Raw genomic sequence first — 26,845 nt, forward strand, 5'->3', positions numbered from 1 at the left:
ATTCAGCCAGTCACACGTGCACTGTCGAGGACAGCAAGGTTGCGAGTTGAATTCCCACCATTGAAGCAATTTGAAATTCATTACATGGCCACTTTCTTGTCAATATGATCGATTTCATGGCAAAAGCAGGACATCAGATTCCCATGGTTACGTGAACATCATATAAACTGTGGCAATCCCATAATGCTTTGCACTTTAATGGTGGTAGTTTACGACATGCACGTGTCTAGTTTTACCAAGGAGTTTTCCGTTCAATTGAAGTTTCTCTAAAACTGTAAAACCAAAAAATCTTTTCAGTTTGTCAATAGTTGGACCTGGAAAAGATTTCCATGTTCAAGAACAGCGACGTCTCCTGGACACAACGTTTCAAGTGAAAACGTGTCATTTTTACGTTTTCCTTTCACAAGTTTTGCGTTTAACATGGAACTTATCGTATCAGAATCTCACAAAACATGTTCACATGAAGCATTTTCATTCTGCTGGCAATCCCTCGCTTGGTTCCCATGTGAACACAGCTGATGCCTGAACACTTCCGATACGTGACCCTGCAGCGCGAGAGATCAAACTCACCGACTAGAAAACCGGAGCCGGGGGCTGTCAAGCTTAAGGCTTCATTAAAATTGGCTTCGCATTGAGATTGAGCTCATCTTCATCACGTTAACTCTGCACCGGTCCGACACACTCGGTGAAATTGGGCTGAACGTAGCCTCTGAAGACGTGTTTTGACACTCAAGCGTGTGGTGTCTTGGAACAAGCCTGTGCCTCATTATCTCAGGCTGCAAGAACAACCACATACAAGAAAAGGAAACCTGGCTATGAGTATGCAGAAGGACCATCCCTCTGGAGTATCTCCACAGCACGTTAGTGGTGTGTGTGTGCGCGTTTGCACGCACCTGGTTAAAACAATCGGCGTTGGTACGGTCCATTTGTGAAAGCATGAATGCTACCAATTGCAGCGTAGCGTGTCGCAAGCAAGCAGACCGAGTAATTCTTCCAAGCTGACTCCGGTTGATTTAAGGGCAAGCGGACCAACTACAGGTCGCAACAGTTGATCACAACTTATGACAACGGTACTGTACTTACTGTATGAGAGAGCTTGCTCTTCAAGCTTTAGCAAAACCATTGTGACGTATTCATGCACAAGAACTGAGAGTTTGGACAGACAAGCTTCACGTGCGACAGTCAAATGGTCACGAAACATCAGCAGAAGTTTGATTTCGAAGCAGACCCAGTGTGGCTTTATAGAGGTACTCTGGTTTCCCCCTATACTCATCGAAAATCTTGAGTTTGATGTCGCTTAACGTTTTACGGTGAAAGCGCATCGTTTTTGACAGGAGCACACGGACATTCCAGTGGACAGACAACCAAGTTGGATCGTTTTTTACGGTGACTATTAACTGTAAAAGTCCTCGGAGAATATGGAGTGGGAGTCGTGACACACTGGAGGAAACATCGTTTTTATTGTCCAGCTCCTGAGCATGCACAAACAAAAAGCAGTTTTCAAAGGGTTGTTTTCAGTGGCTCCGAGCACCATCGACAAAAACGCAACATTCCACTTGAAAACTGGCCCGTAGATGTGAATGTGCATGTGGAACCACAACTTTCACGTCGCTGCAGTGTGCAGTTGCAATACATCGATCACCAACATATTGCGATGCAGCCTATTAACCACTTAAAACTCCCACTTTCTCCACAGTAATACGGTGCAACTTCATCGGTAACTCGTAGGCGGCAATGGTCCCATTTTATATTGGGGATGGGGGGGTCCAACTAGGAGTTTCCCACTGGGAACAAGTGACCTTGAGAATGTCAAAAACATTCCTTTTTCCCCATTTTGATGGAACAGACTTTAGAGTAGCACGTGTATTGATTATTAAGTAAACCAACAGCAGAAAATAAAGCAAAGCTCATGTGTAAAAATATAGTGTAGCTCCTGAGTAGAGCTGCACGATATCAAGTAAACATGCATTAACTAAATAGGATAAATACAAACACTTGGGTACATTACTTCAGTCAGTCTTTTGCGATACAGGTGCATCCCCCCTTGGTGGAAGAGCACTGCAATAGGCGGCCATGTCACTTGCTGGTGGTCACAGAAGGCATGAGCTGGGAGATGGGAGCTTTCAAATATGTCCGATTTTGCAGATTTAGGCAACACGGCAGTGTAATTTAGCAAAACAATTCAAATTGTGCAAAACAGAGCGAAATTGATTCTGAATTGGCCTGAAAAGCATGCAAAGATGATCTCGTTATTATAAGGAGTACTTCCACAGTCAGTATGGTTAGTGCTCGCGCCTCAAATGGGTTCAAATACCAGACAAGGCCTTTCTGTGTGGCGTTTGCATGTTCTCTCGAGGATAATTCCAGGTTATGTAGTCCAAAAACATTCATGATGCAAATTTGCCCCCAGGTGTGAATGTGAGTGGTTCATTGTAGACTGGGAATGGCTCCAGCACCCCACGATCCTCAAGGATTAAACAGTATAGAAGATTGATGGATCCATTCAGTAAAACTGTTCTTGAGCTAAATCTTTCAGCATATATATGAGAAAAAAAAAAACACTGCACTGTATAAAAAAAAACCCTAATTTCATAGCCACAGGCAAAGTTATGGCAGATCTCTGTACGAGTCATTGGAATGGTTAAACAAACATCCATATGGTACACGACTACTTTGAATCACTGTTTTTGGAACATGTCATCCTGAACGGAGCCTTAATGAAATCTCAACCCAAACCTGAGAAGTTGTTTTGATTTAAACCCCCAGTTTGAAGCAAAACTTGAATGTGATATTATGATATTCCATCGTGTTCTAAGATATGGCATTACACGACTGACGACGTGTTCAGGTTTGCTCTGACCCTGGACGTAGATAGCTGGGGGTTAGCTCCAACGCCCTGCAATCCTACACAGGATGAAGCTGTATAGATGATGGATAGATGAATAGACAGCAGTGTGTCTTAAAGACTTTGAATCAGCAACACACGTCTTTGCACACACCAGTAAATTGTGCAAACACTCAAAAGCATGCAAAGATGGTCTAGTAATTACACATACATTCACACCAGTGATCAAAAAAGAGAAATCCCACAATTACACCATTTCTACGAACTGTTTTGAAGCTGACAGTAACACTGACAGAATAAGACAAAAGACTGAGTGTGTGGTCTGAGGTGGAAGTGGAACCTCAACCCCCCCTCTCAAACAAAGTGATGTCCCCCTGCAGCCACATGTTGAGGAGCCACAGCTGCACATGTGCACGCACCTCAATGTGCACCCCTGTATCCTTTTATCAAACCCTCGTCTCTGTTGTGAACTCTGCACGTCTTCCTCATTGTTTGTTTTTTTTGATACGAGCAAATTAGCATAGCTACTTGCTAATCAGCTAGTTTGTATTTTTTTCTTCCTATCCACCGCCATTTTGGGCTCCAAAACAAACACAGCAACTGCTATCTGCAACCATTTAAAGCGACATTTGCTTCCGTGGGCATGAATGAACGACTAATCAAAGATAATAATGAAAAAAACGTGTAGAGAAAGGAGGGGTGAAACCGCTGGACAGCTAGCCGCTACATGCTAACAAATGCTAACGGAGTGAGCTAAAACGACACAAACGGCACCCGTTAACTTATTTAAAATGAATTGGATGAGGGCAACGATATTATTTCCATTTCTTATACTCATATTGTTAATATAAATAGAGAAATAAGTGGCCAAAACAACGTGGTTTGTCGTCATACTCGTGCAAGGTGTTTATTCCGTGCAACTCACAAACTACACCCGTATTTCTTAAAACTTGCAGCTTTATAAATATTTTTGAAGCCGTATACCCCCTTGCAAGGGTGTTTCAGGCTCTTTTACGTCCAAAAAAGCCCGGTGACAGGACCGTTTATAGCGGGCTGGAGGCTCGGGTCGCGTCGCCGCGCAGTAGCTTGTAGCATTAGCCCCGCGGATGCTATATGTGCCGAGTACGATCAACGCTGCACATTTGATCGTTTTTAGTATGTACGTGCCATTTTGTCCGTACAATCAGAAAGGCTCTGCTGCTTATAAGCTTCATTTTAGAGAGTAATCATAACATGGGGTTTTGGTGTTTCGCATTAACTGGTCTCCCTGTTGACTGGTGACGGACTTCCTTTAGCGTCCGTCGTTGCTGCTAGTAACAGCAGATGCTAAAACCAGACTCACAAAAGGTGCAACACTTTAAACTTTATTATAAATGCGGTTAAAGCGGCTCCTATTAGGGCAGCTTATGGGTTTCTTTAAAGCGGTTTAACATCTGTTGTTACAAGCAGCATTGAGGGACGTTAAAGGAAACAAGTCATCAGTTAACCGGGATGCCAGTTAATCCGAAACACCAACGCTTGAAAGTTGGGGTGAATCGGGGAAAGGCTTGCGTGCGTCGCCGCAGGTTTGTATCGCAAAGGGCGGCGTCGGAAGGTCTGTACCACTTATTCCAGGTGGGATCTGCTCTCATCAGAGGAGATAACGGCAGAGAGGAGACTGTGATCCTCCTATTTTTTTTTTTTTTTTTACAGTGGCATACCTTTAACAGCAAGGCCTTCGTTCTGGCGCCATCTTCTTGAAGCCTGTGAAATCCAAACAGTGAACTGCAAGTAGAGGACAGACAACACAGGCGGTTCCGTGTTACTTATAGGGGCATTGGTTATTTATTTCAAACTGCGTGAGGAGAGAAAATGTGAAGGAATAAAAAACGGGAGCGGGTGCAGGAGGGGGGAGTGACTCAACAACGGACGGACTAACCTGTCCATTCCGCCCAGGCTCTCTTTCTCCTGCGCTGTTAGCTTCGGAAAGTCCTCCTCGATTTCGGTCGCTTTCGCCGACGCCATTTTCTCCTCGTCATTACCGAGACTCCGGGCAGCGGCGGAGGCGGCGGCGGCGGCGGGCAGCGACACTCCGCACGATTTCATGGGGGGGAAAGATCCGCGGCGGCGAAACGCCGAGAAACAGGCCGAAGTGTCCGCGCGCACCTATCCAGGGTCAGAACGGGATTCTCCTCCGAAATCCTCAAGGAAACGCTCCCTTCAAGTTACCGTCCACACTCCTCATTGTACGGCCAAACTCCGCGCGCGCTCCGGTGGCGACGTGTGCATGAAGTTGGTGTGTATTCGGGTTTTGAAAGTGCGTGTTGTTTTGGAGAAAATCGCAAACTTCCCCGACCATCGGCTCAAAGTTGTTGTAATTGTGTCACACTGGCAAACGCACGCCGCCACCGTCGGCCACGCCCTCCCGTCCGCGCGGCCAATCTGGGGCTGCAGTTTGCGGTCACGTGAGGCGTCTTCGGTTGGTGTGTTTCACGAACACGCGGACGAGCGCGCGCGCACACACAACGCCTGTGGCTGTTGAGGTCCCGCCCCCTTCGTGCGGTGATTGGCCATTCTGGCTGTATTATGATTACGTAACTGTAGTTTTGAGACGTGTGATTGGCTGGAACAGTTGTCGCGTCTATTTGAGGATATTACAACGTTGCACTTCTGGATGGAGATATAAAGTCCGACTTTTGACATTTAAAGAGTGTTTTAATACTCGAGACCGCATTTTCAAGGTCTTGGTCTTGGGGTATATTTATATATTATATATTATATATCATGAATATACTGTATTTATAATTATTAATTCAAAATGAACATTTCAGTATGTTTCATATGTGTGTGTGTGTATATATATATATATATATATATATATATGTGTGTGTGTGTGTTTGTATTTGTCTGTTTATAAAAGTATGTTTATATATTTTCTCTTGAGTTCAGTTCAGTTTTTTTGCTTTAATATAATATTATGTATGTCCCATTTATTAATTCCCCCAACTTCCATGTGCTTTATTTTAATTTAACTATTTTAATCACGTTTCTATGTGTATGCACACATGTGTGATATACCCTACATGCTACATCAATAAAGATGGCTTGATCAGCCAATGTGTACTTTATATTTAGATTAGATCAGACTTTATTAATCCCACATGAGGGAATTTGGTCATTACAGCAGCAGTTTCACATTGCACAAAATAGTGAAAGAACGGGTAGTTGCTCACAGAGAATAGACTAGATATAATTAGATAAATATATACATATTTTGGATTTGAATTGACACTTTTGGACAGGCATCATGAAATAAAAAATTGTTAAAAAAACAAACAAAAAAAAAAAACCAGCATTATCCACCATATGTGTGTGGAGCATTTTAATTAAAGCATCTAAAAATGCAAATCATATCCTGTCAAAATTGTGTTTCTGAATTGAGGACTTGCACACCATGTTCAGCTTCTCTGGGAAAATTAAGCCTCTTTTCTTCACGGTATAATAACTGTATTTAAGAGAAACGTAGTATGTGACCAGTTTCAAAGACTTACATTGCATTTTGCATGGATAAATGTGCAGGTTTAGTCCTTGTTTCCCATTTTAAAACAAATGATGTTCATTAAAAGTAATTGTGGGTGTTTGTTGAAGAAACTGGTCACTCTGCTTTGTGGGTGGGGCCTCTGTGGTGGTACCAATTGTTTTAAGCAGATCCTTCTTCGATGGTAGTTTCCAGTGAGACAACATGTGGCGAGTCGTGACGTGGATTATTTACACTTGTCCTTATCGTGCGTTCCAGGCGAACCACTTGAGTTCCAATTGTATCACTACTTCTACATCACTTTCGCTGAAAGGTCACAGGGCATCACGTGACCTCGGTTTGTCCCCAGACAAGGATTAAGTTTGGTTTTATCCCGACCAGCTAAGAACAATGAAAATGTTAAAATGACGTTAACACAGCTCTTAATAGTTTTGATATATGAACGTAAACCGTGTCTTGTGTTTCATTTATGTAACAATTTTGACATTTTAGCTGTTTTAACTGTTTTTCCCGATGTGTTCTCGCTCCACCCACTTTATCAAGGAGGCATCAAGACCGGACCCGTAATGCATTTGGCAAGAAATTCCAAAAATCAATAATATCGAGAACCAACTTGCAAATATGTACTCGCCAAGTACATGAGCAAAGTACTTGTGTACTTGGAATTAAGAAACGGCCGTGGACTGTCGCACACAGCCACATTCAGGGTCACCATTTAAAGTTACTCTACCAGAAACAACTCTTTAAAATATACCTCCCAGAAAAGGTGTCACTTCTGCACAGAGAATAGACCAATAAACCAAAACAAGTGCTTTACCACTCATTTCCACAAATGTCCTACATCGAGCACAACAGTCGATGTGTTTACAAACAAACTCGAATTTATAGCCATCAAAAACTGTGCTTTTGTGCTGCTAAGTGACATCATCTTCAGAAACCTGTCGCAAGGGTTTCTGGGATGTCAAAGGTGGCGTCGCGGCAGCAGAAGTATCTGGAGCACACACATGCAGACGGGACCAGAGGAATCCTCTCTCCCGATTGGCTGCGAAATTCGTCTAATCTCAGTTAAGCTCCGCCTTTTTCTGCATTGACTGAATGCGCAAGTAGTTTTTCACCAGATATCTCAACTGATGTATGATTTGTACATGAAGAATACGGAGTCCATGACTGGTGGGTAAGTACTTCAGATTGATACAGGCACACAAATATTTATTTATTTTTTACCAAATTTATTGTAGGAAAAATGTGAGCATGTCAGTTTTTTAATCAGTCAGTTGTTTAAAAAAATAACAATTTTTTACCTGTAATAAAGAATTTGTGAATGTGGTGTTGTTTTTGTGGAGAGAAAAAAATGGATATAGTATAGAATAATATTGGTGAAACCGCCCCCCCCCCCCCCCCCCTTTGAGTGCCCCCCCTCAGCCCCTCGTCCATTAATTCTCTGGTTGCGCCCCTGCTTCGTCTATATTTTGATTTTTTTTTTTTTTAAAGAGCGCTATAATATATCTAAAGCGTCGTATTTTCACATTTTGAAATCGTTTACATAAATAAAATAGATTTTTATTTCGTAATTTTAGCAAATATGTGACTTTAGTGGTGAGAAATGTGCGGATGACGTGCGGAGGACGCAGCCGTTTCACTCCAAGATGGCGAGCAGCAACAAGGGTAAGCAGGGCCACAAACTCCTCACATTTCTGCACGAAACGGGTTTTAAACGCACCGTCTGGCCGTGGCTAGCTTCGCGGAGTGTATTTAATGAGTTTTATGTAAAAAAAAAAAAAGAATAGTGAATCTTATTGCGGCTCCGACGTTTTAGTCTGAACGCTGCGTTTCGAAAGCTGGCTGGAACTTTTGTTAGCTTTCTGATGATGCTAACCTGAAGTCAGGCCGAATAACTTTAATAACTTCACTTTTACGTGATTTAAAAGCTGGTGATCGGGTGACCAGGACCCCCTCAAGTACCCCGTGTTCATCCAGGGTGGAGTTTTCAGACTCCTTGTGCTTTGCAAGCCACTCTTCATCACAGATCGTGACCTCTTCGTCGCTTCGTGCTAACGGTTTAAATTCTCCAATTTCCCACCAGATCTGGAGGAGGAGATTTATGACAAAGTGGTGGATCTGGCGGAATACACCAAACGCCAGAGATGGTGGAACCGCATGTTCGGTAAAAACTCCGGTCCGTTAGCGGAGAAATACTCCGTGGCCACGCAGATCGCCATCGGGGGAGTGAGTGGATGGTGGGTGTCCGGCTCCTGAACGCATCGTGGTGCGTTCATGGGCCGTCAAATTGTGTTTTGGTTTTACAATGCAAATCAGGCTCGATGTTGATATGACACAAAACGAAAGAAGCAAACAGTTGTGTTTTTAAATGAATAGGGCCAGAACATTTCTGTGGGAGTTAAAGCACTTCTTATGTAAGAGCTTGATTTTATCTGTTTGGGAATCCAGGATCATATCGAACTTGTGGCAGTTATCCACCATCAAGCTCATTCATCAAAGTCAAGTTTAGATAAATATAACACACACTGTCGTAGATAATCTGTCTAATCCATTTTTATGACTCACCATTTTAAAGAATCAAGCAGCGGCTCATAGTGACATGGCTTCATATTACCAACACATTAAAAATAGACTGTATCTCAACTCCTCTCCGTCTCAGATTTCAGAACCGTGCTGTTGCAGTATTGGTTCAAATGTCGTCGGAACTCAGATTAGTAAATTTGTCAGGATTATTTATGCTATATTGAACACCGTTTGATGCTTTTCAGGTGTGCAGGTTATCTCTTCCAGAAGGTGGGGAAGGTGGCAGCTACATCTGTCGGGGGAGGGCTGCTGCTGTTACAGGTGTTTATACTGTCTATAACCATGTTTCACCTTTCAACAGATTAAAAGGCCAGATGCTGATTTATATGTAAATATCTTTTTTTCTCCTTCCAGATAGCTAATAACAGCGGCTACATCCAGGTGGACTGGAAGAGGGTAGAGAAGGATGTGAACAAGGCCAAGAAGCAGCTGAAGAAGGGAACGGATCGAGCCGGGCCCGAGCTCAACACCTACATGGAGAAGGTAAGAGTCAGTCGCGTGGCGATCCGGACGATTTTTTTAGAAAAACCTTTTAATCGTCCGGAAAATTCCAAGGTTGGATTTTGAGATCTTCAGTACTGGACATACCGGCTTTACCATACATCTGCATTACTAACTATTAAAAAAGCATTTTTAAATAAAGCCTATTTTCAGTGGATCGTAGGCCAATGCTTTGTTTTCAGCCCCGGTTTCGACAACGTTCCAAGTGGAAACACACCGTGTTTGCAATTTCGTTTCCGAAAAGTGTGGCGTTTGCACGACAACGTTTCGAATGTTCTGTCCGTTTCCACGTAAGAGTAGAAACACTGAAAACGATGGAAGTTTGCGTGCCAGGCCATGAGTTGGTGGTTTGGTTTAGTGATGAAACCACACACACACACACACACACACACACACACACACACACACACACACACACACACACACACACACACACACACACACACACACACACACACACACACACACGTGCAGCAGAGAAAAATGGGCTCTACACATTAACAGAAGGAGAACACGGACATCTAGTTGATGAATGATTATGTTGAATTGTTACTACAGTGACTGTCAAAACAAAAGTACAGTGGCAGTGTTTCAAAGAACTTGCGTTTCCCACTCTTTCCACAGAATCTGAACTTTTTTGTCGAGTTGCGTTTTCAGTGGCTCCTCACGTCGTCGTCATTTAAAAAGACTCACAAAGCACTCTGAAAGTTTTGCAAGTTTTGAAAACGAGGCGTAAACGGGGTCTGAAGGCCTCTTAATTAGAAGACGGATTAACAATGATCTTTTTAATTATGAAAACGCATCATGACCTCTGACGTTCAACCAGAACTTTTGGCGGTGAGAGAATTGAGGACAATCTTATGATGTGATCGGTTGTAAAGATTGAGAGGTTCTTTTCTACTCGTATGGACGCTATAATTTACAGATTTTTTGCAGGCACGTGAGTTATAAATCGTGTTTTCAGTATAAAAACCAAACAGCAGCTCAGGATTCAGGGAGAGTGGATGGAGTTAACTGTGTGAACCGCCGTGAGGCAGTCTTGTGCTAAACTTGAGTAAGAAATGATTTACCAAAGCAATGTACAGCTGGCTTGATAGGTTTCTTATTAATAAGAACTCAAGAAAGAAAAAATAAATGCCTATTAATAATGATAATTTCTGAGATGTGAGTGACTATTAGAAGGTCCACAGATTCAGTGAATTAACATTTATCAAGCCGCACCATGAAGGTCGGCTTGTGAACACACACTTATCTTAATAGTCATTTATTGTATCATTCCAGCCAAATTAAGATGGAATGTTTTTGATGTTTTTGTCAAGTTTGAATGTCTCATTACACTCCATTGTGGCAAGAATTGGTATTGCAAGACAGAACGAAGTGAGTCATCTACAGACTGCAACAGATTTAGCCAAATCAAACTCAGCCGAGTTTAAAAAACCTTTTTAACTTGTATTGCTTTCTTACGTTTTTTCTAAATGTTCAAATAAGGCGACTTTAGGTGTGGTGGGACAATTTAACCTGCTTATTCAAAACTGCAATATATTTGAATAATATTCCCTTTTTTTTCCCTTTTTTTCCCCATTTCAGACGACAGAGTTCGTGAAGAAGAACATCGTCGTGACCAGCGGCTTCATCGGAGGCTTCCTGCTCGGCCTGGCGTCGTAGAGTCGCCAAAGAAGAAGGAGAAGAAGAGTCCGCCTCTAAAACTTGCAGAGAAAAGTTCAGAATCAATGCTGGGGGAGTTTCGAGTGTGTTCTTTTGCTTCATATGCCGCATTTCCTTCTGTCTTCATACTGTACGTCCAAATGACATTTCACTCATGTGGGACTTAAAGCACTCTCCTCTTTAGGCCAAAAACAATTATGCATATCAAGTAAAAGGTGTGATGTAAAACCCAGAGTTTCAGATTGTATTTATTTTTCTCGAATGTTCCAAAAGAAAGGATAATGCACTATTAAAGCTGCACTGTGAGGAAAGTTCAGTTCTCTCATCCTGCAGGATGTTTGAAGGGGAATAAAAGCCGGTGTTGTATATTTGAATTCCAATTCAGTATATTTTGAGTGCTGATAGAAGTGGGATTGTTCTGCCTTTTTATTTTTCTAGGTTATATCGGCCCCCCCCTGCGTCTCTTATTCCCAATGTATCGTTTCAAGGATTTGATGCTTTTCAGTTCTCAAGGCTATTTGTGAACTATGTAAAGAAATAAAATAATAAAGAGAAATCGGGTGGAGTTGTTTTTCATAGATGTGTAATCGATGTACAGTTGTATGAATACAGAGCCTTGATGAAATGTTCCAAAGGAATAATGCATTTTCTATGTGGTTAAATTCTGTATAGGCTCTCTGAAACATATCAAACATTTTCGTTCAGGAGAGAGTTCCAATTTTATCTTGGAAAAATACTGCCTATAAATTTAAACTAGAATTTTCCTTTGTGTTGGATACGTGATTAAAATGTCAATTTGTTTTTGCAAATCAAAACAACTTGCGGGGAAATGAGTACAATCTCAACATGAAGCCAATTTTAATTAAACTTGTGCAAAATACAGTGAAATGCAAAGTGTTGTCTGCTAAAAGGTAGCTCGTACAAATGTTTGTGCATCACCTATCTTATCAACCTATATAGTTAAATGTTTATTTTTTATTTTGATATTTTAATCAAAGCATAAAACAGTTTTAAAGATTTTTTTATACAAATAAATACACATAATCTCGTATTTTGTTCTGTTACAAACGGAAGTTTCTCGCGCTTACGTGTTTACGTCATTACTTGACGACGTAGCACGTCTTTTCCATGGTAACCAGCTCCAACAGAAAACGGAGAGTTGGTGAATAAAACGGATTAAATAACTCCGGGTACACCCGAGTATTCCCTCCTACCGCTTTTCCTGTTTGTGTTTCCTTCTCTTCGGGAGTGTTTAAATGACGGCCATGATACGGAACGTCCGAATTCTCAATAAGGTAAGGAAAAGAACCTCCTTAAGCCGAGGAAACACTGATGCATCCTTTATCAAAGAAGACGAGATTATGCTGCCCCACAATTATTCCTTGAACAACTTTAAATAATCGAAAACTCATATTCCAACTATGAATGTTATGCGAATGTTGTAAAATAAACACAGTAAAGTAATTTTTTTGTGCAGCCTCTTCTCAGTTTGTTGGTTATTTATTCACGTGGGAGCCTCTTTTCCTTTGATTTAAATTCAAACGTTGTGATATTTGATATCATATCAGCGTTTAGAGGCGCAGGGGAAACTTAGAAATGCGCTTTTTGTAGTCCATTTTCGGAAATGTGTAGTTTTGCCACGACCCACCATTGATGACGCCACTAACCAGCGTTTCCGTCGCTTGTCTATTACGTCACCTAGTGAAAGTGCGGTCCGACTAAGGTAAAGGAGATAGGAAAGGAGAAAAGAGGTACTATATGATTGTACCTTCCGAGTTTTTCCAGCATGGCTTTACCGTTTCTGCCAGGGAACTCCCGAAACACTAATGTAAGTTTTACACACGAATTTTATCCACACAAAAAAACGCTTTTATTTTCGGCATTTTAAAAGGATGAGAAGAAGTTGACAGTTTATTGTTAACTACTAAAACCGTAATTACGTTTTCAAATGGCGTTAAAATAACGTTTTTTGATCATTTTATTAGCTTTAATGAGTTTAGAAATGACTAAAAACGATATTGTAAATGTAGATGAGGTGACTTTAAATGCTCGTTTTGTGTAAATACGCCATTCATCAGTGTTTTGCCAACTAAGGGTAAAACGACTTTGTTATATAAACTTGACAATACATTTCTGATGTGATTATGAATATACACGTACACAAAATAAGTAAGATATACCCACTGTATATAGATAAACATACCTTTGTACATATTCAGACACGTATAACACATATATGTATTTCAACGTGTCTGAAAAGTAGGGAAGTAAAAACTATTCAAGCCTACTTCTTCACCAGTATTCAATAATTAAATGTGATAGTCATCATTCTTTCTCAATCTCATGTCTTGAAAATATATGCACCACTTATATCTTTTACTAACTTCTCCATGAAACATGCACTGGGTTTATTCACATCCACGTCTTCTCTTTTAGTGCATTTGTTCAAATACGAATTTCTATTTCAGTTGGGAATATATATATATTAAAAAAAAAACAAGTTTCCTGCTATGGTCACTTTTCCAATATGGTAAATCATGTCTCTTGTGTAACGGCAGCTGGAGAAGGAGCGATTCCACAAATCCCAACATTTCACTCGTGCCGATGGCGTCCCGATGCTGGTGGGAGCCCAGAAGCCGGGGATCGGAGGACAGCCGTTAGTTGGACAGAAAGTGAAACCGAAGTGTTCCGTCGAGCCCGAAGGAAAGGACAGTGACTTACCATCGTGGGTGGCATTCGACAAGCAGGTGATTTTCTTTCGTCACGCACGTAAGATATCCCAAATACAGCATTTAGGATCATTTATCATCAATCCATTGAGTTGAATTCGGGGGCATCAATCTCAGTTTAGTCCAGATGTGGTGGAAAGTACACAGTACGTGATGAAAATGTCTATGTTTTTTGCAAAAAAAACAAACAATTACGACAGAAAATGACCACGACTATGACGATATAAAACTAGAATTGTGTTGTGTTGTTACTCGTTAAATTTTTTTATTTATTTATGTATATATATATATATATATGTATATATATATATATAATTTGTCATCCATACATGAACAAAAGGGAACAGAGAGAAGATTAATTTTATGTTATCTGTTCCTATTAGCACTTTACAACAAAATCAAATCAATTTGATTCCCCGTTGTTCCACCCATCAACTCCTCACCAGGTCACAAAACATAACAAAAACAGCATCCTTTTTATTACAGTTCAACAGTTACAGTCCATTTTTTCCCCCAATTCTTTTCATAGTCTCTCAAAAATTTTCTGTTTGTACATTTTCTTAAATTTGTAAACATTTAAAAAAAATGTTTTCTTTGAAATGTTTACCATTTGCTTGGTGGTTTGGTCGGATTAGAGCCCCACGGAACTTATTGTTTGACACATTGGCATTGACATTTGCTGTCATGTCAGTAGAAGTTTAAAAGCCGACGGCGTTCATCTAAAAGTCTCCCGTCTCCCTGCAGGCCCTGTGCTTTGACGCCTACTTTCAGGACGCCGTGTCCGACGTGCAGGCGGGAGGGACACGGATCAGGAAGTGCAAGATCTACTTCTACCCCGAAGACGACACGATCAAGGTGGTGGAGCCGGCGTGCAAGAACAGCGGCATCCACCAAGGTGTGGCCCTCTCGTCCCCCCCGGCTCGGGGAACGTTTCTTCGCGAAATTTCGTTCATCCTTTTTTGATCACTGTGACAGGAACCCTGCTCCGGCGCCACCGCGTCCCGCTGCCCCCCCGAACCAGGAGGACTTCTATAGCGTCTACCACTTCAACGTCAACCGACAGGTGGTGCTGTACTCGCGCACCTTCACCGTCACCGACTGCGACTCCTTCACGAGGGACTTCCTCACCAACCAGGGGGTGGTGGTGAACGCCCCTGCCGGGATGCCCGCCGACCCCTACAGCAGCCTGCGGCAGCAGGTGGGCACAGACGTCCCTCTGCAGGACTGGACTGGAATTACAACTTACCAATGTTTTCGTGTAAAGGCGAAACTTTTCCGCGACTGTCGCCATATTGCTAAAAGGGAGAGAAAGAAAACAGATCACGCTGTTCCGAATGATCCCAATCGGATCGGTTGATTGTCGCGCGCCGCGGTTTTCCGCGAAACGTTCTAATCTCCCGCGCTGCTGTCGGTGCCGTTGCAGCTGGAGGAAAGCATGAAACCGCTCCGGCCGTACGAGAGACGCGACACCCTGAGGCAGTTCCTGGACCACGACGGGCAAGTCCTACGTTTCTCCTGCTTCTGGGACGACACGGAGAGCGCCTTTGGGGACCTGCGGGACCTCGTGCTGCACTATCATCTGGTGGACGACACCATCGAGGTCCTGGAGATCGTTCCGCCAAATGCCGGGAGAGACGCCTTGCCTAAATTCCTGCGGCGCGGCAGGCTGCCTAAGGTACTGGAGGCTTCACGGGGGATTTTTTTGGGTGGATGTTTCCCGGGGAGTTCAGGAGGGGAAAGAAAAAAAAAAGAAGAGGAAATTTAAGTGGAGGAATCGCGTTGTGTTGACTGTTTTACATTCCAAGTAGGAGGATTTGTGCTGTTTTTCCTCCTGGTTGAGTGACGTTTCTCCTTCGTCCTCCGTCTCTCACCACGTCTGCTCTCACTGACAACTCATTCACTCTGACAGCAGAACTGGATCCAGTCTCCCTCCAGCACTTTGCCTTCCTTCTCCTCCAGTTACCCACTGAGGCCTGATTCAACCTGAAAGACAGCAAGTGTGTGTGTGTGTGGGGGTGGGGGGGTGGGGGGGGTTCAATCAAATTATTCAGTTTGCTCTAATTCCTATTATGAAATGTCAGCCTCAAAGGTTAACCTGAATCTACTACCCAGCTAGAAATTATGACATCATTAATGCTAGTTCTTTCTTTCTTTCTTTCTATTTGTTTGTTTTTTGTTTGTATTTTACCCGAATTGCATGAATTTGGATCATTCCAGTTCTGGTTCGGCGACGCGAACAAATGTGCCATTGGCAAAGGTCTGCGCTCTACCGGGTGTAGTTCTAGTTCTTCAATTTGTTTTGTGTGTGTGTGTGTGTGTGTGTGTGTGTGTGTGTGTGTGTGTGTGTGTGTGTGTGTGTGTGTGTGTGTGTGTGTGTGTGTGTGTGTGTGTGTGTGTGTGTGTGTGTGTGTGTGTGTGTGCGTGCGTGTGTGCGCGTGTGCGTGTGTGTGCATTTTGTCGCGGCAGCGTCCTCCAGCCCAGATGCAGCTGCCCGGACAGATCACAGCTCGCACCGTGCTCAACGTGGTCGACTCCGAGAACCAGGGAACTCGCTACCTGCTGGACAGCCGCAAGGTGCGTGTGTGTGTGTGGTGGAGCATCTCGCCACAATTACATTTCCTTGCTTTCTGCAGGGTTTTTTTTTTTTTTTTTTTTTTCACTCCTGTGTTTCCTTTGCAGACCGGAGCGGTGCAGGAGGACTTCTATCGGGACTGTGACCTGACCCTGGGCGGGGAAGTGAACGTGCTGGGACGGAGGGTGACCCTCGCTGACTGCGATGACTTCACTAAAGACTACTACCGCTCCAAATACGGCGTCGGTAACAAATGTTTATGGCTTTTTTTCCATTGGCTTGATGCTTGGCTTGGATTCAGGCTCCATGATTGGGCTGAATGTGGCTCCTGAACTGTGTTTTGACGGTAAATGTAAATCCCCTTTTCTGATTCCATCGCTGTACATTTTCATCCTCCTTCTTTCTTTCCAGTGGCAGTTCACTTGTTTGTTTTTTCTCCAAACCTCGTTGTTGCATTACATAAAAGTGACCACTTGAGGGCAGTAAGCGCACACACCTACAGCAGCAGCTGCTCTTTCCACAGGAGGAGGGTAATTTCCCCAAGACACAAGAATGGAAGATAAACCATCATATATGAACTCGGTGCAGTGAGTCTGCTCTCTCTGTAATTTTGGTTCATGGATATCATTACAGTTAAACATTTCAGCACCTGATTTAGAATGCTCAGGCCTCCACACGAGGAGAAACCCAACCTGGTCCTGGATGTGTGGGCCAACCTGTGCAGGTTTTGCCGCATTAGTCACAGCAGTAAAGCAGGCAGAGGCCCCGCTGACAGAGCCTGTGATGGAGGGTCGGCTCTGGCTCCGAGCGGCCAGAGGTCAGCCCGGGGATGGATTACCGACTCCCCTCTGATCGTCCCAGCTCTCTTTCTTCTTTTAAGTGTTTTGTCTTCACCCTCTCCTCCTTCCTGACAGAGGACTTCACCCCGGTGCAGTACAAAGCTGCCCCGGCCCCGAGGCCCCCGAGGCCGGTGCCCCCCTACAACGGCTTCGGCTCGGAGGAGGATTCACTCCGGTCCTGCATGGGCCTGCTGCCCAAGCCGCCACAGAAAGATTTCAACAAATTCATGTCGAAAGACAGGTTTGATTAAGTCTAAATGCACTGTCGCGATCAAATTACAAGCGTGGATCTGTTTTTAAGTGTGTAATTGGGTGAATGGAATCCGTCAGCGTGCTGAACTTCTGTGCGAAGATGGTGACGACTGATCCCATCGATCAGGAGAGAGAGTTCAGCATCTCCTTCCACCTCTGTGACGACTCCATCAGTGTGTTCGAACGGCCACAGAAGAACTCGGGTACAAACGTACCTTTCACTCCATGAAGCTACGTGTTGATGACGAACCTCACTTTTGAACCATCCATCCATCCATGCGTTCTTCCTCTTCCCTCTTCCCCGTCTTGTTCAAGGTTTGACTGGTGGGAAGTTCCTGCAGCGCTGCCGAGTAAAAAAACCCGGCCAGGAGCTGTTTAAGAGCGAGTTCTCCGAGTACTTCACTGCTCAGGATCTGTTTGTCGGAGCCACGCTCTGCCTCAGAAGTAAGAACTTCCGGATCCTGGACGCTGATGAATACACCCTGAACTACATGAAGGAGCACGCCGAAGAGGTACGGAAGCCAGGCCAGGGAGTGAGGCCTGTTTTCTGAGGTGTTGGTATCATCTATTCTTTTGGCTTTGTGGACATGAAGCAGCCAGTGAATCTGTCGGCGTTACCAAATGCCAAGTGTGAAGTCAACAACTTGTTTGTGTGTTGTTGTTGTTGCTAGTTTCCCAAAGCCAACGTTGGCAACATCCTGAGCAAGCTGCGATCTGTTTCGGTGGAGAAACAGACTGAGATCAGGAAGTTTCTGACTCTGAGTGACCCAAGCGACAGTGGCTTCGTCCCCTATGACTCTTTCAGGTACAGTGACCCAACTGGAAGAGTTGTGCTGTTGTCCTGTCGTCTGACTGTACTTGTGGTGTTTGTGTGTCTCTGAATGTGTCCCAGGAGTCTGCTGATGGGTCTGGACTGCGGCCTGTGCGAGCACGAGGCGCTGGTGCTGGGCCGCTGTTTCTCGGAGCGCCCGCAGCCCGAGGCGGACGTGGGCCTGATGCTGGCCGTGGCCCAGGACCTCCTCAGGAAGAAGGACTTCGACCAGTTCCCCCACATGCTACGAAGCTTCAGCTTCCACGACCGACAGAAGTGAGTGGCACGGCGCAGACGCGCCGCTCTTCGGGGGCCTGGGCCAAAATACAGTCGCACACCTAAACGAGCCAAAAAATTGTCACGAGACATCAATCGTGTACCGCTGGCCCCACTTCTCAGAGCGAACCATTAGTTCCAGCAACACAAGAGTCGAGCATTGGATCCAGATGGACCCCAAAGACCCGGATGGCACGTTGCTGTGCAGGCCAGAGGACACACACACACACACACACACACACACACACACACACACACACACACACACACACACACACACTGCATATGTTGAGGGTTAGTGTGTGGTTGAGCTGAAGTGGTCGGTAATCTGTGCCACAATGCTAAGCTGACCTGTCTGTTTATACAATCTGTTGACACCCTCAGCGTCAGATTGCTCATCAACATCCCGGTAATGAAGATGGCATGACTGGAATGAGCCTGCCGACCGTCTGGCATCACAGTGGAAAACAACTGTGGTCCTAAAGGACAAACATTCCCTGTTTCACACACAGACACAGACACACACACTCGCACACACACACACTGACATAACAATACCACTGACAGACATTTTTCCATAAATAAGAACTCCACACAGGAGTAAATAATCAACAATGGCCTCTCTACACACAGAAACGCCTCCCACAACGAGTTCTGTGTTTCTGTAATCTCAGATAGTTTCATTCTGTCTGTTTCCGATTGTCTCCAGGACCGGCCGTCTGTCTACAGACGAGATGAGGAGGATCTGTAAAGGCATCAGGCTTCCGCTGTCTGAGAACCTTCTCCAGGGTCTGCTGCAGAAGTACGAGCCCGCGAATCACTGCCAAAACAGTTTTCAATGATTAATTTTATTTAACGTGAAGAAAAGGCCCATTTTTCTTTTAGAACCTACATTTAAGTTCAAGTCAACTAAAAAAAAAGAAGCTAAGAATGCAGCAAAGATCTCAAACGGTTTTGTGAGGATGTCTTTATTCCTTCACTCTGATGTTGAGCAATCTTTTCAGAGAGAAGCCGTTCAGTTTCTCCTGCTATCATCAATATAAAGTTAGACATCCACTCTCGATGACATTGTTCTCTCCATCGTCTGGTCAGCAGGCCGGTCAACAGAAACTTTAGTGAAAAAGCTTTTTGTGCACAATAGTATATTATATCATCAGAATTTTCACGCAGCGGAACATATATCTTCAACTTTTGAAAGTGAAAAGACACTGAAATATCTTCAAAATGAAATTAAGGGAACATGTTTACATCTACCAGGGTTTTTAAGAAAAACTGATATTTCTTCCTCTACCTTTACCAAAATAAAAAAAAAAAGTTAATTCACACAGACCCTCATATACACGTGGTTCAGTGATGCTATGAGCAGCCAAACATGTAGGGGGCAGTGTAACGAGTGGATGTAAGGTGAAATGCACACATTCAAAGGGACACAGAGGGAAGCATGAAACATTAGGAAACTCAGGGAAAAACAACTCATGAAGACCTAAAACAAGATAAAGGAAACTACAACGGTGATTCCTGTGCTCCTTTTCAACTCGTGGACTTCTAATTCCGAGGTGCAGCTTCCCTGATGGTTTCTAATCTGTTGCAGGTTTGCAGATGCAGATGAGGTCGACTACCACGCCTTCGTTGCTGGTATCAACTGGACAGAGCATCCTGCTGCTCCGGTTATGCCCGAGGACGTCCTCAAGGTACGACATTTCAAAGAGGGTGAAGCGGGTGGAGACTGTATTTTCCTGTGACCTGCGACACACTCAACCAGAAGCAGGAATGACGTGATAATCTGTCATATGAAGCTGCACTGAGGTTCTCGGACGGGAAGGAAGTAGCTCCTCTGTTCCACATTTTGCGTTGATTCGGCGTGCCTCGCCGCGGCCAGGCTGAAGCAGAAACAGGTGACCGGCAGACGTTCAAGCGTGGAAAGACAAAGTGCGGAGACTCGACCTGCATGTGAGATTATTCCTCCGCATTTTCAAAACCAACGCCCCAAACCCCGAGCGGTTCGTTCTGGCCTCGCTCGTCTACTCCTCCCCCTTAAAGTGACGAATGGTACACGGGTCGTTCTGCTCGGCGCCGCCACCGTCTGTCCGTAGAAAATGTCAAACTGTGGTCATGTCATCTGGGGGCGGGGTTCGGTGAATTGTAAGAAATATATATATCGACCGGGGGGCGTCCAGCACAGTTCAGACGGGTGTGCCAGACCCGTAAAACATCAGGGGAAACCAGTTCGGTGAGATTTGTGCAGCCTGTTCCTCCAAGATTCCCTGGACACGACTGCTGCATGTCAATGTGACATCGTTGGCAAAAACAAAAAATACCATTGTTTCAGTGTGTTTGTTCTCTCAAGTTATTCTTTTAAACATTCCGAGGCAAACATTGTCTTTATTGTCCATCCACTGAGCATGTGCGGAGCTATACGAGCTGCAATGAGGCAAAGGGATGTTAAACATGCTTCAGTTCCAGAATCAGTTTTTAGATGATCATTGTTAAGGAAGTGGATCAATATCTGATATGTGTTCCTGTCCTGTCCAGTTTGACGTGAACTCAAGGTGTGACGTCGATGGAGCTGCTGTCAACGTCGTCAACTACTCTGACCTCCTGAAGGACGTGTTCACTTCTCTCTCCGGCAGCAGCGACACACATGCCGTCGCCGCCGCCGCCGCCACAGAATAGTTCTCTCAACACTCCATGCCGGTTTGGATGATATACAAAATGTGACTTCATGCAATGTTTATGATGTAAATAAATAAATAAGACATGATAAACTGATTCCCATTTTATTTCACATAATGCAGAAACATATCAGATATTAAAAGTAAAGGCATTTAAAAAAAAATCTTTTTATTATAAAAAATAGATGGCAGCATTGTGCAGTCTTCACTGTTCTTGTGGGGAAACCAGCTGAAGCTTCTCTTGAGGAATATTGTCTAATCTGTTCTAACCTCATGTATTATTCCAGCTGCTCAGCAGCACTCAGAACCCATTTCAACAAGTGGAAAAAGAGGAAAACCTTCGGAATGTTTTTGGGTCCATTCACAGGACAACGGTGCTCGAAGTCATTGAAAATTGAACTTTCTGAAAACGCTTGGTCGCGCTCCGCGGCCGTAGTAACTCTTGTTGATAACCGTTGTCATATGATCAATGTTTATAGCGTGTGTTCTCTGCTGCATGTGTGTGGTTTCGTCACAAAAACAACCAACGGCACCCACAAGTGGCCCAACATGAAAACTATCTACCGCGTAAATACAAAACCTTTCTAAAATAAAAACAAAACAAAACACAAAATGTGTTTTCACTCGAAATTAAGGCTTCATTTACATGGCAACATTTCATGTGACGCCTAATCTTTAAAAAAAAAAAAAAAGTTGCGTTTACATTGCAGCAGTGATAGTGATGTAGTTGGTCTGCCAAGCCACACGAGGGCGCTGTGGCTTGTTTTTGTAATGAATCCGCACAGAACAATACGCTATGAAACAAAATGGAGGGAACCCAACATTCATATAGACTGATGAGGGATGCTATCAGGAGAGAGTCTCAACTATTAAACTCCTAATTTGGACGATAAAACTAGAATACAGATACTCGGTAACAGCGCTCTGTGAAACAAACGTTCCACCTTGGGATCCGGTATTAAAAACGTCCCGTATGCAGCGGATCTGAACACCGGTGTCGTGTAAACAGAAAGTTTAGTGGATACACTCGTGTTCCTTGTCGTGTAAACGAGGCCTCGGTCTCCTTTGTGGGGAGTTTTTTTTTTTTAACGACTCGCCAAATGTTTCGTGTTGCTGGACGGTCTGGAGAGCAGCAGGTCTTCCACTGGGAGCCGCGCCGCCGTAATGGATGCAATCTGACAGCGTCTGGCTGAAATATTGAAGTCCTGCCCTGAAAGAGACGTCTAGGTGGGAGCAGATGTTTCGAAATCTCCCTCTCAGCTTCAACAGAGCCTTTCCAGATGTGACAGCTGCCCGTCGCCACGGGCTCTGATGCCGCTTCGTGTCGTCGGAGGTGCGAGCTTTTTAATTGTGTGCCAGTAACAAGCCAGATGTTCTCTCCCCCCTACTCTGCAAGCTTCAATTTGGATGACACAGCCACAGTTTCCTCTGGTCTTCCTTCCTGATTCAGAGGGTGGCTGTGAAGAGTGTGACGACCAGTGATTTCTAGAAGAGGTTCTCACGCTCGGCACCAGTGCAGCAAACCTTCAGGACCCGAACATCAGGAGCATATTGACATGCCTCTTTTGGCAAAGGCTTGTCCAGATCATTCGATAATATTGTAGATCCTGTGTGTGTCTGTGTGTGTCTGTGTGTGTCAGTGTTGCTCAGGTCGAGGCGCCACTGTAACCGGAGCCTGCAATGCAAATCAAAGTGAGAGGATAATCCAAACATTAGGTAATCGACCACTCAACCTCCCCCACCACCACCACCACCACCACCCGCCCCCCCAACCACGCAACCTCCCGCACCGTCCACTCAGCGTCAGCGCTTCACACTGCGAGCAGGAACGGTGCCTGACATCACCCGCGGCATTATCGGGTCCTAAAATATTAGCCTGGTTCCAGTCACCCACCAACCAAGACACAAAGGCTGAGGTTGGCGCGGTCGCCGATGGCAGGGGGGGGGGGGGCTTCCTGACTGCATGCTTGGCCTTTTTCGGCCTCCAGAGGCACGGCGGCCAAAGAGGGGAGGAAAGAGAGGAAGAGGGGGGGTTCAACATCTCTCCCTCGTTTTGTCCTTCTTTCTTACACTGAGACAAATATTTTGCTCTCGATTTGTCTTGATTTCATGACTCCTGCGATACGGTCAAGGCCTCCAGTCTCACATGCGGCAAAGCAGCCCGGCAACATGATGGTACCTCCGCCATGCCTCCGGTTGGTGGGGTCCTCAGAAATCGGAAAATCAGAAACTTTGCTGGTTGCGATCAGATTTCTTGGAGCAGCAGATAAGTAGAAGTCTGTTTGTTTTAACGGCAATGACAATGAAGTTTTCTGATTTTCTGATTTCTCTGATTTCTGAAGACCCTGCCAACCGTTCAGCACGGTGGGGGGACCATCATGCTGCCAGGCTGCATTGCATGATGATATCTTGTCCTTATAGGCTTCATTGTCTGAAAACAAACGGCAAAAAGCTCTATTTTTGTTCAATCTGTCCACAAAACGTTTTCCCAGAAGGCCTGCGGTTTGTCCAGACGCTCTTTGACAACGATCAGTCGTTTCTTTTTATGTCTACTCGCCGGAAATCGCAGCTTTCGTGGCCTTTGCCAAGTTCAGGGATGCCAATAATGGTGAGCAGACTCCTTTGGTGAAAGTCCTATGAGACCAACACGTTTAAATCACCATTAAAAAAAAAGCAAGTATCTATTTGAAACATAAGGTCATGAAGTTTTCTAACCTCCTAATTGATTGAAAAGGCAAACCAGCTGGGAGTTCATCCTCTCAGGACTCTCTGCCCTTCCGAGCCTGTGTGACTCATCGACGTGAGTTTTAATCTGGACAACAATGAGCTTGTTGACTTACAGGAAGATATATCTGACTTTGGATCCTCCGGCAACTCACTTGTTAGTAGGATCACGTCATTTCTCCGGGTGGGGGGGGGGGGGGGGGGGTAGGGCGATGCACTCAGCGCCTCCGCTTATAATTTAAAGTCCTGCGTCAGGAGAAGTTTAATTACTCAGTCCAGACTGATACTGTTCCGCAATAGATTAGATGGATGACACTGACGCAATCATACGAAAGTATTCGATTCGATTTAATTCAGCTCTATTTATACGGCACCAATTACTTCATATCCAAATCTTGGCACTTTCACAGAGGAAAAACTCAACAAACCCAAATGAGCAAGCAAAGGGAAAGTTGTTTGATTTCTTCACTGATCATAATGACGGAGGTTCAGCACACTAATGTGTGAACAGTCTGAAGGGCAAAACGACCTTTAAACTCAATACTTCAGTAAAGTTTGCAGATGACTGTACCCAAATGGGCAGAAGTTGCTAATTTCATCTGTTCAAACTTATTTCCCAATCGCAGTCCCATGCAAGAATCTCTGAAGCTGTCAAACTTTCCTTTAAACGTTAATCATATTCAGATGTTTGTTTTAGAATCAGTCTTCGCCCACCTGGAACCGAGCAAATGCTAACTAGCGTTAAGCCTCCTGCAGAGTTTGCGGTTCGCTATTCATTACCTGCTACACTTAGCAATGTGGATTTCATAAACTTGGACATAACGAGTTGGACCGGGGCTACTAACAAATACAAGGTTTTCCTATACGTCATCGACGTTCACCGGGGGGTGAACTGGAGGAGATAAATAAATGAGCTAAACCAAGAGCTGAGCAGCTGTTCCACTCGGAATCTTTGTGAATTAAAAACACTCAATGTGGAAGTAAACTGAGAATGTAGCTATCGTACAATTTCTGATGCTGTTTGTGAAGCTCTACGACCGACGTTTTCAGCTGAAGACGGAAAAAACTTGTGGCGCATTTTCCGTTGCGTGTTTACGTGACAACACTTCTTGAAGCCCCGGAAAACACAACTTTTTGAAAACACTGCTACAGCTGTAATAACTGGTAGTCGTGCAACAACGTTTGCCTCCAGGTTCTCCTGAGACTTGGTAAGGTTGCAACAAGTCAGGGAGCGAGACTTTCTAGTAGACAGACTACTAGAAAGTAATTTCTTTTCCCACAATATGACCAGTTTAAACGGATCAGAACTGCTGGAGTGAAATATTAAACACTTCAGGAGAGGAGAACACCTGCCACCAGACGGGGAAACATTTTCTGGATCGTTACGTTACGTCAAGTTACGGATGGCGTACCGATGCGAACCCTGAAATGTAGCATGAATTGAACCACGTGTAACTCAGTGGTCTACACGAAAGTCATTTTGTGTGATTTGCGGAGGCGCAATGAGTTAAGTACGGATCCCTGTAATTGAGCGGTGACCCGTCTTGATGCCTGTCAACAAGCGTCAGCCCAGATGGATTCACATCCGAGTGACTGGAAGCAGATTAATACAGCATGAGGATGGGTGGAAGAAACATCCTGTCAGGTTGAGAGATTTTGGATTTATTTGTGGCTCCTCAGTTGAATTGCTCTCATCTGTGGACACGAAGAGCTTTTCTGGCACAAACACCGGAGTAGAACAGTGACATGAATGAGTTGTTTTTTTTGTTTCTGGACAGTCCCTTTGTCTCGTCCACGTCTCCTTCTTGAATCTGCTCCCCATCAACGATCTCAGGCTGTGATAAACCGATCCCTACAAACATGCCCTCTTATGGGTTAGACGTCGTAAATCACCTTTTTAATGTAAAAAACATAAAGTTTGTGGCGAAAGAGCCATTATTTAGCGTATGACCCCTCGTGCAGTTATTCATTAGCGCTGGTCCCTCTTGGTAATGTCAAAAAGACCGTGTTACAAAGACGTTTGTTCTCCGTGTCCCAATATGTGCTGACGCATGCTGACCGACCGCCAATGGTCATAAACCAGGTTCCTCCAATAACACGACACCACGGAGCCCTTTGTTGGCGATTAGATAGCGGCTGCTTGAGCAGTTCACGCCTTCTAATTAGATCCTGCTCCAGGTACTGTCGGGATATGTATGTTTGGCCGTATCCGGCGGGGCCGGGCCAAAACCCTTTAAATGGCACGATGAACCCGAATTCGTCACGTTTACGCGGCTGTAAAAGAATTTATGTGACAGCTTCATTGATTTAAATGGATTTAAGTGAAGGGTGAGATTCGTTTACAGGCCTTGCGAGGGGCCGCAGACGGAGTCCGGTTACGTCAGCCTATAAGATAACATCGCCGAGCCCGAACCTGCACCTGAACACGTTATGACCGTGTGCCCCCCACATCGTGTGGATCCCCGATCAGCTGTCAAAGCCGATCGAGGCATAGACTTCTTTACACCAAGCAGATTTTTTTAAATCGTGGGAATTCTGAGGCAGATGTTTAGTCCAACAATTCCGCAACTGGACTGAGATTTGTGAAGGTCGAGTCGACCCTTCAAACAAGCTGTCGTTTGTTAATCCTGAACTATTTAGAACTTTGAGCAAAGAGCATCACAAAGCTGAAAGAGGTAGTTAAAGAGTATCTTTGGGTTTGATGTCAAGCAATCAATATGAGGCAAAAGAGCAAACATTTCAGCTAGAATCTCCAGGTATTGAGATCTGAAGACTTGGGTTTCGCGTGTGTGAGAGTGTAACCAACACAACCCTCAGACATATCTGTGATGAACAAACAATCGTCAAGCTGAGAGGAGA

At 44.4% G+C, this 26,845-nt stretch overlaps 3 protein-coding genes across 3 annotated transcripts in view; 2 read left to right on the forward strand and 1 right to left on the reverse strand.

Moving 5' to 3' along the window:
• kdm6a (lysine (K)-specific demethylase 6A) overlaps positions 1–5,309 on the reverse strand; it is a 42,483-nt gene extending 37,174 nt beyond the window's left edge. Inside the window, exons 1-2 of the mRNA XM_080497656.1 lie at positions 4,764–5,309; positions 4,546–4,609 (exon numbers count right to left, since the gene is read on the reverse strand). Of these exons, the coding sequence (XP_080353782.1) occupies positions 4,546–4,609; positions 4,764–4,930 (231 nt within the window). The 5' untranslated portion in view covers positions 4,931–5,309. The remainder of the gene's footprint in view (positions 1–4,545; positions 4,610–4,763) is intronic.
• A 2,589-nt stretch (positions 5,310–7,898) lies between these two features.
• fundc1 (FUN14 domain containing 1) lies at positions 7,899–11,676 on the forward strand. Its single transcript, XM_080497585.1, has 5 exons — positions 7,899–8,027; positions 8,446–8,599; positions 9,131–9,206; positions 9,300–9,428; positions 11,034–11,676. The coding sequence occupies exons 1-5, from the start codon at positions 8,009–8,011 to the stop codon at positions 11,109–11,111; spliced, it is 456 nt and encodes a 151-aa protein (XP_080353711.1). The 5' UTR covers positions 7,899–8,008; the 3' UTR covers positions 11,112–11,676.
• Positions 11,677–12,897: 1,221 nt separating this feature from the next.
• Positions 12,898–21,263, forward strand: efhc2 (EF-hand domain (C-terminal) containing 2; the record flags this gene model as incomplete). Its single annotated transcript, XM_080498126.1, is given in 16 exon segments — positions 12,898–12,939; positions 13,670–13,858; positions 14,585–14,735; positions 14,816–14,845; positions 14,848–15,038; positions 15,264–15,515; positions 16,307–16,414; positions 16,520–16,658; positions 17,327–17,492; positions 17,582–17,706; positions 17,819–18,015; positions 18,175–18,308; positions 18,396–18,590; positions 19,300–19,392; positions 20,182–20,281; positions 21,123–21,263. Coding segments are annotated over 16 exon segments (2,253 nt in total).
• Between the last annotated feature and the right edge of the window lie 5,582 nt (positions 21,264–26,845).

Source organism: Blennius ocellaris, assembly GCF_963422515.1.
Source record: "Blennius ocellaris genome assembly, chromosome: 6".
NCBI lineage: Eukaryota > Metazoa > Chordata > Actinopteri > Blenniiformes > Blenniidae > Blennius > Blennius ocellaris.

Bases quoted from the DNA above. Each gene is read 5' to 3' on its own strand.
- fundc1 (XM_080497585.1), top strand. The intron at 8,600-9,130 runs GTGGGTGTCCGG...GATGCTTTTCAG, and splicing joins ATCGGGGGAGTGAGTGGATG to GTGTGCAGGTTATCTCTTCC. The intron at 9,207-9,299 runs GTGTTTATACTG...TTCTCCTTCCAG, and splicing joins GAGGGCTGCTGCTGTTACAG to ATAGCTAATAACAGCGGCTA.